This window comes from Poecilia reticulata, linkage group LG4, assembly GCF_000633615.1.
Source record: "Poecilia reticulata strain Guanapo linkage group LG4, Guppy_female_1.0+MT, whole genome shotgun sequence".
NCBI classification, from domain to species: Eukaryota; Metazoa; Chordata; class Actinopteri; order Cyprinodontiformes; family Poeciliidae; genus Poecilia; species Poecilia reticulata.
In genome coordinates, this window is record NC_024334.1 from 21,922,894 (window position 1) to 21,940,362 (window position 17,469).

The 17,469-nt window shown below is 39.6% G+C and overlaps 1 protein-coding gene across 1 annotated transcript in view; it reads right to left on the reverse strand.

Moving 5' to 3' along the window:
- ncanb (neurocan b) overlaps positions 1-17,469 on the reverse strand; it is a 157,754-nt gene that overhangs the window by 39,932 nt on the left and 100,353 nt on the right. Inside the window, exon 10 of the mRNA XM_008407242.2 lies at positions 14,503-14,619. Within this exon, the coding sequence (XP_008405464.1) occupies positions 14,503-14,619 (117 nt within the window). The remainder of the gene's footprint in view (positions 1-14,502; positions 14,620-17,469) is intronic.

Consider the following 17,469-nt stretch of genomic DNA (forward strand, 5'->3'; position numbering starts at 1 on the left):
TTTCCACACATCAAGGAGACGTCAGGAAAGCGAGCCTAAGAAACTGCCTGGTGGACATTTCTAGAGTATCACACGGGAACATCAAATAAAGAAGGAAGGTATGGCTCCGACTCGCTTCCTGATGGAGCGAGATGGAGATATGGATATGGGAACGTGTGTGTGTGTGTGTTTTTTTTTATGCGTGTGTGTAAAGTTGGGGGGTATTGGGAAGGGGCGGCTCACATTGTGTTTTATACAGGTCTGTGCTTTGGTTGACAGCACTGCTCCAACATTCATAACAACCTAGGAAAATGTAATGAGGTAAAGTGTCACAACATCTCACATCGCCGGGCTGGCCTTCACTTCTGACAGCCTGCCTCTGCTCACCATTGCTGTACGTATGTGTGTGTGTGTGTGTGTGTGTGTGTGTGTGTGTGTGTGTGTGCGTGTGCACGTGTGTGTGTGTATTTACTGCTTGAGTCTGTTTATATTTTGTGTGGGACAGGGATGCCGGTGGCCAGGAGAAAGAAACGCCAGCTGCCACTGCGTGCCACCAGTATCATTCAACCACACACTATTTCTGTCTCTGCGCAGAAAAGGAGCGGTGAGCAGCAGAAGTATGCAGGACTTCAGGCTGACAGCAAATGCAGAGCAGAACCGGGGAACCATTATTCCAGGCTGTGTGGTGCTAAATCTGATTAGCGGCGACGGCACCCGGTCGTAAAGCCACTCACCTTCTCATTTGGCTCACCCAAGCGTTAAATCTTAAAACAGATGCTTTCACTTTTCTCTGTTATCCATCCTTCATATAACTTCTTTTTTCTTTCTGCGCAAACATCTGTGATTGTCCAAACTTGGAAAAAAAATAAAATAAGATAGAATACAGCAACTTTAAGTGGAACAGTTCCCAGGAGGGGTGAATGACAGGCTATTCTCTGCCTCCTGTCGTTATTTCTGACACACTTAAAGTGGTAATATTAGAGGGAAATTATCTTTTTTTTTTTCTCCCCTCAGCCCTGTCAGTATCATTTCATCACTGACAGTGAGTTTATATAGTAACGCTTTGCTGAAGTCTTGCGTCTATTTCTGTAAGGAGAGGCCTCCAGAATCAAAGAAGCGCCCTCTGGTAACTCTTAAGGAAGAATTATTTACCGTTTTTGTAGATTGTTTGGCTCCTGCAGTCAATAAGAACTCCAGCATGTAATTTTAAAAGACTTCCACTAAACTCTCCTTCAGGTTGCACACCTCTGTCTTTTATTCTGTCTTTGACCAAATTCTTCCTCATCTCTAAGCAGCTGCTTTAGAAAGAAGACCAAAAATCAGTTCAATCAAAAATCAAAATGTTCGTCAGCTAAATAAAGATGAAACTGAAGTCTTAGTTTTTGTACCGAAAGACTAAGAATCAGTGCCCACCTTCAGTCTGTCAGTTTAAAAAGCTCAAAGTCGAAAAATCTGAGGGCGATCACGGGTCTGATTTGAGTCTTGACAACCACATGAACTTTATCATAAAGGCAACATATTATTACCAATTGTATTAGTTCATGTGTTTGTTTCCAGCAGACCCGATTATTACAATACCGTTTCAACTTTTTCAAAATGCTGCGGCTAGAGTCTTTACAGACGAAAGAGATCAGCACATCGGTCCGGCTCTGAGCTTTTACCCTTTGTTCAATGAATTGAGTTTAAAAGCAAAGTAATGGTTTACAAAACTGGCTGCGCGACGTATTGCGCCGAAGTCGCACAAGTCTGACAGCGTTGAGACCAAAGTCTGCAGTAGTTGTGTTGATCTTGGAGCAGAAACTTTAGGTGACTGAATCGTTTAGGATTTAAATCTGTGTATACGGCTTTCCTCAACAGATCTTTCCATTTCTATCTCCTGCATGACTTCACCTCACAGTGCACCTACAATCTTCCAAGCTGAGAATATTGTGCCATCGGTTATTTACGAGGGCTACAGTAAATGCAGAACCGCATGCTGCCATCTCTGCATCATTGCTCTGTCAACCATTGGATGATCTTTTTAAACACAGCATAGCAGGAACCAACAGCTGCCATTTCAGGTTGTCACTTCAAACATGTATAAATGTTGGCGCCGATGTTATATTTACGCGGCACACTCGTGTCAGACACGATTAATATTTTCAGAATGAGACTTAATTGTATTTGGCAGTCACTCCGCTCGAGTGCCGTTCCGCCGCATTTTGAGCGAAAATGACAGCCGTTGAGATTACAATCCATCAGAGGCGCCAAGCAATCGAACCATTTCGAAAGAGTGTGAGCAGAAATGAGCTGACGAGGTCAGCTGGAGACAGCGACATCAACATCGGTTTTAACATTTCTACTATAGGTTCTCCTAAGAAGTGGTGGCAACCAACACTGGTGCTTTGATTTCACCTGCTGTTCTTTTTTTTCCTAAGTCTTCAGCATAATGTGGATCAGGATAAATGATCTGATCTATAGCTATATAAATCACAGATGTAACCTGAACTTTGAGTGGACCAGAGCATTTGCAGCACATCTTAACTTAATGAAATGCCATTAGTATCATCTACTGCAGCCATTCCTGCAGTGCAGCAGCAATATTTCCTCAATGATGGCTCCTATGGTTTAGGGGGAAAAAACGCAACAAATCAGAAGCAACAGCGTGCGCTATTTACATCCAATAAAAGGTGTTTTGCCATTACTTTATTATATTTTGTCCTCTGATTTTAGTTGGGGAAAAAAAATGTCCTTGCTATTCTTGCAGCCTGTACAGTATTTATGATGTCATTTCGTACTTACTTTTTAATGTATTATTCTTACTTTTGTTTTTACTATATTTCTATGGGTTTTTTTTTCTTTGCTTGAACCTACAGGCTTCAATTTCTTACATGCACTTTTGCTGCAGTTTCACCTGAATTTCCCATCGGTGTGACAATAAAGATAATTTCTATCCTATTCTATTCTGTGTGTGTAAGTGCTAATAATTTTCCTTGTGTGTTTTGAGGAGGTCTGGAAACTCTGTCTCTACCTTGACAGAGTCAAAACGCCTGTGATCTTGTCAAGGTACAGCTTGTGGATTCCTGCCCTGTGCAATGTGCTCAAATGTCTGTTGTTGTTTTGTTTTTTTTAAATCTATTGAGCAGCATACAAATGAGCATTTTTTTCCCTTTCCCTGACAGCAGACTTCACAGATACTTGTTATTCACTGTGTGAGTGTTTCTGGAACGCTGATAAGGCCCCCCATGTGTAAAAGCCTGTTCCCGGTGTTCATGGGAAATCAATTTGACCCTCTTATATGTGACCAGCCTTTATATCTCTCAGTTCCTCCTACAGCTGTCATCCAGCGGATCAAGATACTTTCCTTCTGACACACACACACACACGCACGCACGCACGCATGCACACACGCATGCGTATTGAGGCACATGCATACAAACCCCCTCAGCTAAATCAAACACATGTAAGCCATATTCGTACATATTCATGCGCTCTAGCTGGCACTGAAGCTGAAGAGTAAATTAGAAAGAAGATGAAGCATTTTTAGGTGGTGGCAGGTGAGAATATTTGTGCTGAAGCACAAGAGAAAAAAAAAGCAACAAAGAAAAAACAAGAAGAAAAGGGTGAATTCTGGCAACTCAGCCAGAAGCTCATTAATCTACAGACGTGTTTGCACAAAAGGAGATACTGGACACACATACTGGACACACATACTGTCCACACGCGCGCGCAACACATCATGCAGCTTATTCTCATTCAGCTCTGCACTCAGTATGTCCTTTACTTCTCATTGTCCTGACAAGTGAGGGGAGCAGTAAGTGTCCACCCTGACTGAAAGCTGAAAATTAAATGTTGCACACAGTCCTTTCTTTAATGAATGCGATGTAACTTTAATCTGGAGGAGATCCAGCTGTGTTTAAGCTGCACTGTGTCACACAGTGCCCAGGTGCATGCATCTCGCGTGTCTTCTTGTGTTAATTTCGTCATCCAGAGAAGGCGAAGCCTCTCAGACAGCTGCAGGTCCAGCAGCTCTAATCAGTACCAAATCTTTTGGCCTTCCAGCTCTGGAGCAGGAGCATACATGATACAAACGATACAAAGGGGTGAAGGGGAATAGCCAGCTCTAATGCTGATTGAAGACTCCACGGGCACGGAGGAATTAATGAGGCATGGGGACGCAGACTGTGCCACCCAATCATGGCCTGTTAAGAGCCTCTCAGCTGCCGACAAACTGTGACAAACTGCAAGCCATCAATCACACAAAAGACACGTCTTCTGTCATTTGCACACTTACTGTCACATTCAGCCTCGTGCGTGACTCACTGGATTCACCTCGCTGAGTCGATTGTTGTTTTATCCGCCTCACACTGCTGTAGCTGCAAGGCAGACCTAGAACATTTCACCAAAAGTACCGTGGGGGAGAAATGAGAATAGCTCTTAAATTTATGGTGAAACTAAAGTCAGCTTTTAGGTTTTGCACGGCGATGCATCATTTGCCAGGTGCTTGGCAGAAGGGTGAAGGTCAAGAAACTGGGGCCAAAAGAACCCCCAACAGGGTATGAATGCAACCTCTGGAACTTGGAGGATTTGGTGCCAAAAAGGGTAAAACCAAGACATAATGAATGAAAGGCGTTTCATCCGTCTTTCTACATAAACTACTGCAATACACGGTTGGGGGAATTTAGTAAGCAGTGCACTCTCTTCAAGTTTTCCTGTCATTTGTGTTGCCAATGTTTGATTTGCACCCCCCTCCTGCAGCAGGTTTTCAAATCTGATTGAGCTCTTTTCAGCCAACTGACAAATATAAAAAAAGTTTGACATTTTAATATCTTAATTAAGAGAGGACTCCAGGTTCACAGAAAGAGACATTTCTCACAACTTTTAGAACAACATCCACAGGATGAATCATGCTAGAATGGCATGCTGATTACACCCCAGAAAATAGACTAAATATAACTAATCATCTGTGGTTGCTATGGCAAATTGATAAGCATTTGGTCAATCAGCATCGCTGAATTTTATGTCTTTGGGGCGCTCAAAATTTGATGAACTATACAAAAATGTTTTGGGTCATTGCTTGATAAAGTTGGGGTTAAACTTGTTAATCTGACTTCTCCACTTTGCACGGCACCAGAGGATTTTCCAGATATTTCCAGTAAGTTACATCTTCTGTTCCTCTGTATGTTTTATTAGTTTTAGCTAACATATTGCTCTGCTTTTTTTTTTGTTGTTTACTTTTTCCATTCCTCAGGTGCTATCGTTTGCCGACAATCAGTCCCGACTGTTGAAGTGGTTTATTTGATGCTTATGTAGCTCTGGTTAGCACAATGCTAATGCTGCTCTGGATAAATGTTGCTAAAATGTTATTATTATTATTTTTATTATTAGTAATCATGATGCTCATGTTGCCTTTAATGACAAACATCCTGGTTGATATAATGTGGTGAAGTCCCGTTTGCTGACTCAGATCTATGAACATTCATGTCTGTAAGGTTTCACTGACGGGAGGATCGCTTGGTGTTTTTGTTCCTCAGAACCTGGTTAAGTTTTTCTTTGTTTCTTGGTAACTTTTTTGTTTGCATCCATGGTCATTTTATCCTATACCAGTGTTATTGGTATAGGATAACCAATAACACTGGTAGGAAGGAACAGAGGCGTAGGAACGCCTCTGCTGCTCGGTGTTATTAGTCGATTCTCTTCAGTCTTAGTAGAATTTAGCTTGTTGTTTGTTCAGAGTTAGCCCCGTAGGCATTGGTTTAGTTTTTCACAGTTTTGAATCCGGTTTGGTTTTATCCGTTGACACTTATTTCACAAGTTACTCAACAAATCTTTTACTTTTAGCTAGTTTAACCCTTCGTGTTACTTTGCTGTATGAAGAATGGTATATTATTGTAGAAATGTCATCATTTCTGTCTTGAAACCTTATGCTAGAGTAGGAAAGGAAATCCCTGGGCACATCAGCTCCAACACAACTTTTTTTTTCTCACCAGCCGCCACTGATCTTCAGTAGACCACAATTCGACAGAAACCATGCTCAACTACCTCCTGCCCTTCCCCCGTCTTTGACCTCATTGCACAGATCGGTGGACGGCGCCTTGGCGAGGTCGGTTTCGGGAAACGGTATTAATAGCGTCGAACTCATGAATCTTTCAGGCCGAATCACATGAGCTGATATGAGATGAGACCGTCTCAGAGGATGGATTAGTTAATGCAGAAACGCAGCAGGGGAGATTTCTCATAGCCTCCTAGTACATGAGTTATGTATCAGCTCCATATACGGTCTCTGGTACTTATTGATTTTTTTTTGTATGATAGCCCAAAACAGGTGCCAAGTGTCAGAGGTCAGATCCACGAGAGACAGCAGAATATATTTCTGCTGCAGTACCGCGAGTATATATATAGTAACTGGAATGTGTAGGTCAGTGAGTCGAGGGGCTTCGATGAGTTTACTTTTATGCATAAGTACAGCGATGAATAATTGCGTTGGCCTTTCACAGGAAAATAGTGCGCATGGAGGAAAAAAAAAACAGGGAATGGAGCCAGAAAAAGAGAAGTGTGGAGGGGGAGAGGTTAGAGGTTGGAAGAGAGTCAAGAAACGTGGCAGAAAATGAAATGTGTTACTTTGGAGACGTGCTGAAGTGGCTCCATGCTTGCATTCAGCTCGATGGCCGCTGTGCTGAGCAGTTTCAATATTTACCATAGCTGATGCCAAATAGCACTGGAATGTACTGGAACAGTCACAGGCAGAAGGGATGGGAAAGATGTTTAAAAAGGGTCTTTGGACTAAAATGTACTCCAATTTATCCCCAGTTTGGGCATCGAATGACAACTCTGCTTTGCAAGGCTTTCTGTTTGTTTTTAACAGGAGTGCCAATTAAAATGGATGGTGCTGAAGATGGAATAAAAAACATGAAATAAGGAAAGAAAAACATTTGGGGTGAAATAAAGTGGCAACTCGGATGGAAATATGAAAATTGGATCTGAGAAATCAATTGAGGAATGGAAAATTGACAACTGATAAAATAAAGATATAGAACAGGCAGGGGGAATAGAAGAGAAGTGGGAGATAGAAATCAGATCTAATCAGCAGGATTGGAAGAGAAGCAAGTATATGTGCAAAGTTGCGGGTTAAAATAATAAAAACAAAAGTTTTGTGCCAAGGAAATACCAAACCCGTGGACATGCATGCAGATTGTTGTTGGGAGACGTTGATATGAAATTTATTTTAGCTGAAATTGACGTCAAAATTAATATCTCCTGTGAGTAAAACTTTCAAAGAGTTGAAATTAAGAGAACTGATTTTTATCCTTTAAATTGTCTGTTATTAAATGTTAAGATAAAACTAAACGCCTTTCTGGGATAGATAAACAGAATCCTGTTTGCAAAGACTTAATTCTTTGCAAAAATGAAGTTATCAATGTCTAATTCAGAAAAAAGTGAAGTTAAAACTTATTTGAACAAAAAATATCTTTTTTTTAACATCCACACAGTTGCCTCTATTTCTTTTTACTAAATCAATGTTGAAATGAGGAAATTAAAAAAAAAAAAAAATCAGGATGGGATTCCACACATGAGAAAGCTCCATGTGGCGGAAGCAGGAGTTGAATAATGGAAAGCAGGAACAGAGTTACCAAAGTAATTTTCTCTGTGTAGCAGGATCAATTACCATCTTGACCTCACTACACAGACTGAGTTTAAACCCAAAACAAACACTTTCTCTAAAAGCTATTTATTTTGATTCTGGAAAGCCCTGGAAAAAACAAGCAAACAAACAAAAAAAAAACAGCAGCGATTACCTGCTTTTAATATTATTAATGTTGTTGGTCATCCAGCAGAATATAAATGGGTGACGGCGTGAATTTATTCACCCTCCAGCTCTCTGTCTCTCGCTTTAACTTGTGGACAGATGGGCTGATTGAGGTCTTCCAGCAGCTGACCATAAATAATTTGCCCGACTCGTGTTCCATTTAAAATCAAAGCGATTTCCTGACCCACAAAAAGAGATAGATGAGACAGGTTAATACGTTTTTTTTCCTTCCCTCCCACAGAAATCCATGTTTGAACAGAGCAGGAACAGAGCGCTTCTGACCAAGCAAAAACCCAAACGGCAAACACTTAGAAATCCTATCAATTTCTAGGTTCTTGAATCTGAAATATTTTTAAGGTCTTTGGAACTTCATTGCTTTTTTTTTTTTTTTTTGTATTGTTCCTAATTCTTGGCCTATGTGAGTTATCTTTGATGTTTTAAAAGATCAAATTTTTAAAGAAACAAATGAAAACCTGCAAAATGCAGTGTGTAACTTTCCTACACATAAAGACCATCTTTGTTTCCATTCATCCACTTTCTATTAATAGAAGCAAATATAAGTGGAATGTATGTACACCTTTCAAGTCTAGAGTCATAATTTGAAAATGAGTTCCAATGAGGCTCTTCCGTCAGATTAAAAGTACCTTCAGAAAACAAACTTCAAGCTGCTATCAAACATATTTTTCATCAAACCCACATCTCTGCATTATTATTTTTTTAATATTAAAATCTTAAATGTCATGTTAGCCAGCCTTATTAGCCAGAAATAATCACCATTAACAGAAATAAAAGCTTTATTACATCAGTCTATGTTTTATTTGACAGCTGAGTTACTGAAGCATATTAACTTTTCACTAATATTATAATTCATTGAATATAACTGTATATTATTTTTGGTGTTTGTGTCAGAATGAATTAATCTTCTGTCAAAACAGGAAAGGATAAACTGCATGGAAAACCGCCTTTAGTGACAAACTGATAACTATAAACAACGTTGCAATACAAACACAAAAGTCTGAATTTAAGCTGCAATTACATGCAGAACAAAACCGTGACTGGACTTTAGTTTAGACTCTCCTTGGTCAGTCTGCTTTTATACTTCCACAGTAGATGCATTTTCTGGAGAATCGTTTCAAAGCTACAGAATCGTTATTTTCACAAAATAGTAAGCGTGGCTCATTACCGTATTATTTTTTAGACTGACTAAAAATGATGCAGTAACCGTTTCTGAATGAAACATTTAGAATATTCATAAACAGAGGCAAAACATGCAGAAAGATCCAGTGTAATGCACTTGTTTGCATTTCCTTTTTGAAAAATTAAGCAGACAGAAGAAATAAGCCATCGCTGTTGGTGTGGCATGAGAAACGATGGGCAATAACTCCTTTAGTATAAAACTTTTGGTTGTTTTTGTCAGATGTCATGAAAAAAAGACAATTTTATTATATATATTTTTTTTACCTTTTTTTCTTAGTCATTGGGATGAAATCTGCTGTCTGCATGTCATGCAATTCTAAACAAATATTCATGCTAGAGGAACAATAGAATGTATTATTGTCACAATAACACAGAGCCATCAAGCTGCCAAGCTGTGACTTGACTCACTAATCATTTATATTCAGCTGCAGGATCTACAGTTTATCATCAGAGGGATTTAAAAAAAATGCAGAACTTTAGATTAATATTGCTTGTGTCTTGACTGACAGCCACTGGCGGTTCAAGTAAAAAAAAAAAAAAAAAAGGATTTATCAGACAGAAAGATGGTGTATACTACACTTCATGAATTATAACCACCGCAAGCCATAATCTATTTATCTCCATAAAATATTTTTATCTTTCTACACAGAATTAGGACAACCTGATGTCCCACTGCATCTCATTGACAAGTTCAAGTGTCACTGGATTGCAGCAAATTTAGAAAACCTGATTTCAGTGTGAAAGCAATTATGAACATTCAACACTCTGATAGGTACATATTTTTTCTGCTGCTTCCTTGACCATCCTGTTGCTTCCTGTTACTATGTAGTCGCCATGAGAATCATACGTGTGGCTTCTAATAAACTATTTACAGCGAAACCTGCATTTCCCTATACGAGTAAATACAGGTTTCTTTACCTCTGAAACTGATTTCAGCCTCTTTGTAGGAGAAAGCACGGCATTTTAATCCACCTATCAGAGGATGCATGCAAGCTAGTTATTTGTATAAATACAGAGCACAGTGCAACTTGAAAATTTATTTAAAAAATTTTTAGCTTGTTGCACCTGTAATTGTAAAAGACCTTTACAATTACAATCAGAAGGAAATATAAGTGGAAATTTGAAATCTGTTTTTTTTTTTTTTTTTTTTTTTTTTACTGAACATGATGAGATAATGTTATACCACAATTACCTTAAAATGTGCTACTCTCACTGCTGAAAAGGATGTCCAGGTCTGATCTTTGACAATCTACTAAATAAATTTAGATTTTGAGTTGTAGTCTGAAGAACTGATATCGACAACGTCACTTGGTATCTCAGTAACCTGCCTGTTTATGCAATTTGGAGGTGTGCGTGTCTCCCCAGGTGGGAAATCTGTCAATGAGACCACAGTGGAGAGGGAGTGGGGGTTTGTTGTAAGGAATTTGTTGAGATCCCTTTCATAGCAGCCAGAGATGTGGCAGAACCACCAAGCTGTGCCAAAGTAATGTTACCTGTTATATCAATGTGCAATCTTTGTCCAGTGTTTTGGGGCAAAATCTTCGGTCTTCAAGTGCAATATTAGCTTAAAATGTATTTTCTTTTGCCTACAACAGATGTTATAGTGAATCCTGTATTGGTTTGAATACATTTTGGGTTAGGAGACCCTGAGCGCTACAACGAACACCACCATGCTCAGGGCAGCGTTTCGTTGCACTGGCAAAAGCAAACTGAACCATTTGCTGATTGAGGAAACTGATTAATCAGCATGAAAACACTTTAAAAATACAGTGCAGTTAAACTCTCCAGAGAGAAATATGCCCAAGGAGAAGGACTTGGAAGTAATCAATTAATAGAATATTATAGTATTAATGGACTTTCATATATCTCTACCCTGATATAAATGTCAGCATTTACTTCAGGTTCCTATGGAAAACTGCTGCAATTCTTTTAAACCTAATAAAACATCAAAATAATCTAGACAAAAGCAAGCCATTATAAGCCTGTGTGTGTAAGTAAAACATGCTTTTAACTTTAAAAATGATCAATCCCGTGGCTGATTGATCTCCAAGTGAATAATGAGGGTTTCTTTTGTCAGGCCTTTAAAGGTTACTGGTAATCAGCCTAAGGAAAATATGCCCTTCTTGACCTTATCCATCTAACCTTTGACCTTTTTTGAGTGGTTACTCCCAAAGCCGCAGCTTGCTCACAGTATTGTATCTGTGTGGATCAATGAGGTTTACAGAGCTCCAATAAGCAGTAGTTGAACTCTCAACTCTTAGGGATAATTTAAGAAATGTAAAAGGATAAACTGAGACTGAACTAAGGGCAAAAACATTAAACTGGACTTTCTTCAATATCCATATCTAGCATAGTGTGGTTCCTGTAAGCAATCCATATTTTTAAGCAGTTCAACTCACAGTTATTTCCCCAGGAGCCACAATCGATGTGCCAGATTGAGTGCTGTTTGCAACAACTTTGCATCAATAAAAGCTGGAACAAGGTTGTGCATCAACATCAATATCCTCTGTGGAATGTTAAACCTGAAACTACTGTACGTTTACTGCAAATAATTCTTTGCTTTAGCAATTACTTAATTACTGAAACAAAGGAACGAAACAAAAGTCTGCGAACCTCTGGAAAAACAAGTCTGAGGAAAAAAAACAACACTGCGTCTTGCAAAAACAAAAAAAAAAAAAAGGAATGGATGTGAAACATTTTCCCTGAAGAAATTAATGCTTCACACTCTCATTTTAAAACCCACGGTTTGGAAAAAAAAGTCTCACAAAAGGCATTAAGAGCATCAACGATATGCGGACTTGACGCACCAAATGGATTTAACGATTGCTTCGGCCTGAAATGCTTTTAGTTGCCGGTGAGACTGCTGACCTGTCCAGGGTGTTCTGACCTCTTGCCCATTGATTACTTGAGATAGGTACCAGCCCCCCCAGCAAACCCGAGTGAGAGGAYACAACAGATAGACAGACAGACACAGGGTAATGGACTGATCCATGAACAGTTGAGATAATCAAAAGTAGCACTGACACAAACAAAACTCTATAGTAGTGCAGAAAACGATGGGTTAAAATAAAGAAGAAAACTACTGCAAAAGGTTGTGAGGGTGAACTCCTCTGTCCAGGTCACGGGTCAGTCTCAGCCTTGAGCAACGAGCTTAAGACTCTAATTTATGAGCAGCAGGACGGAGCAGGACATGGATGGATGGGGGCCTCATCTACAATGATGGAGTAAATGCTGCAATTTCTTGTGTTTAGGAAAGAGCTGAACCAAAAAGCTGTCAATTTACTGATCTCATACGCTTTGACTCTAACCTATGGCTACGAGATACGGCTAAACAGTGGGCGAAATTAAATTCCTCCATTGAGTGGCTAACATAAGTTAGAGAATTTTAAGGAAAATGTCTTTCTTTCTATGCTCAACAGGGGGAAGCTGCCAACTCCTCTATTTAGACTACAGTAAGTAGATGAACAAAACTTTATATCATGCATTCTTGTTTGCTTTTCTATGGGCTTTAAATACTGTAGGTTTATCAAATGCACCACAGAAGCCAAAGCGTGACCTGACCATCAAGCAAATCATTATGACCCAAACCAAGAAAATTTCAGGAACAAAGATACTTATGTAACAATCACATTAGCTTGGATAAGCTAATATCCAAGTAAATCATTGGGAAATGCACTTGAGCTTGCCTTAAGCTGACTGAGTCCAACATGCCATATAATTTACTGCTCTTTATGTCCAAGCCTTTCAGCATTTTGTTCTCTGACTTTTCCTGAATTGTGTGTGATGAATGAAATGACCTCACAAGTCAAGTCAAGCTCCCGTGTAAGAAGAATCTGGTGTCATATAATATTTGACTGACCCGAGTAAAATATCAATCAATCAATCAATCAAATTTTATTTGTATAGCACATTTCAACCGCAAGGCATTTCAAAGTGCTTTACATAATTAAAGAAAAAATAAAACAGCATGTGAAATTGAATAAACAGTAAGAAAGAGAAAGAGATTTAAAAAGATTAAAACATACTTTTGTTACTTTTGCCTTCATTATCAAAGCTGACTAATGAAGGCTCTCCTCTGACGTGGTTAAGTGTGCCTTCATTGAAATAAAGTGAAATGTCAGTTTTTTTTTCTTTAAGATTTACAGAAGAAATGCTTGACAAAGAGAGTGAGAAAGAGAAAGTGAGAAAAAAAAATCAGCTTGAATCTCTGTTGATGGATTTTTAAAAAAATTATTTGACTTGGGGTAAGAAGTTCCTTCCTTGGAAATATGGAAACTAATATTTCTGTAATGCTAACCACGCTAAATGTAGCAACCAGAAATAATCCCCAATCCCAACAATCATCCGAGGATAAGTGGACAATGGATAGAATACAATACAATTACAAATAAATAATTACTGACTACTTTTAACATGAAGGCTATAAAATAAATGTTTTTGACGATATCGATGAGTTACCAGTTTGAGCTGCCGCTCTGCCCGTCCTCTGGTGATGGTCAGAGGATCCAGTTGCACTGATTGTATGACGGTTTCGCTTCCGTCAGCCGGTCCCAGCTGTGGCAATGTAGCTTACCTAAATCAGTGTTTGAATGTGTATATGAGTGGGTGAAAAACTGACTGCAGCACAACATACTTTGGAGTCCTTCGGAGTCCTATTGTACTCAGTAGTTCTTAAAGAGCAATCAGAAACAGCTGAAAAAGTGCCGGCAGGTCAAAGCTGCTGGTTGGAAATCAGCGACAACGCACCGCGACGTATAAAAGATATTTACACTTCGTCCAAATGCTATAGTGAACTGACTTGTTTAAGAGGCAACTTAATTTCAGCCGAGATGCTGTTGGTGATTTTTCCAAATCCTCTTTCACAGATTTTCTTATTCTTTCTTTTGTTGTTTTCTGTCTTGTCATTACAGCAGTTTGTGCTGCCTGCTGCCACTGCACTTTAATCAGCTATTCCACCCCTCGCCGAGCTCACAGCTCCTCTGTGGACAGTCTGTCCTTGCATGCCTCTGTCACACACACACACACGCGCGCACCCCTACACACACACACACACACACGCGCACACACACACACACACACACGGACAGAAAGGCTCATACACCTAAATCACTGCACCGTCATTTTCTGCCAGCCACACTCTCCCATCTCACAGTTGAGTGGAAAGATGAGCTGCCTACTTCTCACGGGGCAGAAGGTGAAAACATACACATTCGTGCGGAAACAATCGCACACACAGTTGAGCATCTACACCACCAAAAGTCTCTGTCACACGCGACTGACTTCCAGCATATGGATATTCCCTTTTCGCTTTCAATCAGGGAGCCTGGCCCAAAACCCCTGGACCTGCCAGCGTACCAGTCGCCTCTCAGAGATTGGATCCAGAGTTCCAGGCACAGACTGGAAACAAAGCCAGCAGAGAGAAGCTGGCATTTTTCCTCACCAATCCGTTGCACGGCGGAGTACAGATGTTAGCCTCAGCATATGGCAGCCATTGTTTCTACGAGGTGTCTGCACTCTGGCTTCACCTGGCCCAGACTTACCGATCTCGCAGTTCTCTCCAGAGTAGCCCTGAGGGCAGTAGCAGCTGTAGCTGTCGCCTTCCTCCAGGCAGCTCCCACCATGGAGACAGGGGCTGGTCTGACACGGGTTACTCTCCACTGTACAAAGAGATGGACAGAATGTATAGGAAGGTTAACTTCAAGTTATTATTTTTTTTAAAGAAAAATAATTACAAATGTTCCTTAATTAGTTAGAACATGAGCAGCAGCAAGTCATTGTCTGACATACGGCCCACACTGTCTAATAGAGATGGAGCAGCAGAGTGGGCTGAGAGATTGTTGATTTGTCCTCGCCTCTCTTTCTTTGCACAAGGTGAAAGATCATGTCTGTTCGAAAGAGTTCCCCCTCTTTCCTGTTGTTCTTTTCTCTCGCAACTCAAGTATTTCCAGTGAGTCCACGTCCAAATTAATTAGCTGCTCAGAAGTGGCGCAGAAATCCATTTATATTCTATATATATTGCCGTTATGCACCAAGTGCAATACACTCACTTTAGGTTGCTGGCAATTGCTCCGTGCTCTCTTCATGGAAAATGCTTTGGCAGATAAATGCTGGAGATTGAGGGGATTAAGTTATAATCACTGCTCTTAAATTTTAGAAGGGGACTGACTGAGAGAGAGAGAGAGAGAGAGAGAGAGAGAGAGAGAGGAGACCACGACAAGGACAGTTAGAGCAAAGAGTGATTATCACAGAGTTTCCGACTATTATGTGTGCAAAAAGAGACTGTTAGGCACTAGGTAGATTAAGTGTCTTTCTAATTTCTAGTCCTGATAGGATTGGACGTCCCTGACACAATCTGTCAAGCCATCTAATATACAGCGTTCTTTTTCCGTAATAACACCCAGACTCACTTAATGATGTATGAGCATGGGGGACGCAGAGCAGAGCACAGAGTGCAGAATGCAATTCACATGGAAGCACGGAAATGCCCTCTATTAGGTGTGAGTTTGTTTATTCATGCAGACGTGTGCAAAGATAAGCGAGTGTATATCAAGATACGTACATGTCTAACCATAACTAAGGGGCTATAAGACAGAAACAACACATACGTGGTATTCACGATACGTTTTCGCATTTTGCCATATTACAACCAAAACTTTTCTGTGTTTTCTTTTGATTTTATGTGAGGGAAATGATGCATACAGCTTCACACAGTGGCACGTCTTTTCTGACCGACAAAGCAATCCAGAAACGGAGGCTTTTACCCATTCTTCATCGCAAAACAACTTGAAATTCAGTTTCAATGAACAGCTCTTAAAATCTTTAGATTCTGAAGAGGGTTTAGGTTTGGACTTTGACTGGGACATTCTAACATGACTGTGATTTCTTGTCCTAACCCAGGACAAGAACTTTAGATTTAAAGTTCTTGTCCTGTGAACCTTCACCCTGGTGTTAAACTTTATGCAGAAGTCTCCAAACCACTTTTCTTACGGTCATGATCAAAACTTAGCTCCATTCGTCTTCATCCAACAATTCAAGAGCATAGTTCCCACAGCATGCTGCTGCCACTGTCAACACTTCAGGAATGTTGTGTTCTGGGAGGAGTTCAATTATGAAAGGAAAGTAGATCTGGGCATTCTCAACACACTACGATTCATTTGTGTTGAAGTTTATCCTCCCCTCCATGATGACTGTAATTTGGTGAAATGCTACATGCCCAAGAGTCACTTTGAAAAATTTCAGTTCTCATTAGAAACAGAGAAAGAATCAGGTTACTGTAACTGTATTTGCCCAGATACACTAATTATATCAAGATTTATAGCTTTGCCATGTCAAGTTAATTACTAAGTTGGGATGACAACAAAATAAGCTTGTAAGATTATCATTCCAAGATATCACAAAATATAATTTCTAAGAATGTATTTTCTCAATTTCTCTGTTTAAAAATAGCAGCAAAAAAGCACAGAAAACAAATAAAACATTTGTGCAACAAATTAGAATAAAGCTTGTGCAAGTGCCCACTTTTTAATTAGGGGATAATTAGATATAACACAACGCCATGAAGAACACGTAAGCTTAGAAACCTGCTGCATTTTTGCAAATGTACGACCCAAGTGGAAGGAGGAGGCAGGCAGAATCATGGTGCAGTTGAGTAATAAAGATAAAATGACTAAAAAAATAACAAAGTGCATTAATGGGAATGAGAAGACGTAAAGGTCAGCACAGACTGAGGCAACAGGGGGATCTAAATCAAAAGCGAGTGAACGGAGAGGTTTCAATTTTGGGGATGTCGTTACTGGAATGTAAAACAAATGAGTCAAATTGGCGGGTGAGCAACAGCTGAGGCAGAACAGGGAGCCGAGGCAGAGGGGAAGGCATGGGTAAATCCTGGAAACGCAGAAACTGGAGGAAATAAACTGTAAAGTTTTAGAAATATTCACTGAACAGAACATGAATTAAACCCCCCCCCCCCACAAAAAAAAATCCTTTCTCTGTTTAGACTTAAAATAAACAAAAACAGAAAACTTTTGTAAAACATGTTGGATACATTGTCTTCTATGGGATGTTGATATCTGTGGGGAAAAAAAGAACAGTTTCTAACGTAATGAGAAGAATATGTATAAAAATATAATTGGTGCCGTTAGTGTCATTCTGTTAGGAGATTTCATTTCAGGTATTTTATTTAAAAACACCAAAAAAACTGTTTAAAAACATGAAATGATTCTTTGGTATTTTTCACCAAAGTTATAAAGAGCCATTATGGAAGGTCCAAAGAGCCACACGTTGCAGACAACTAAGACTTAATCTTTGGGACTTCTTTGGTTCATCTAAACATTTAGGAAAACTACTTCCTTCAAAATCCTATTTATCCCAATAATCCAAACATCAGCATTATAATTACTGAGATGAAGGTTTTGAATGCTCATCCATCTGAAGTCTGCTAGACTACTATTATGTAAACTACAGTATTCAATAATGCTGGATCATGAAGGATAGTGAGATCTTATGAA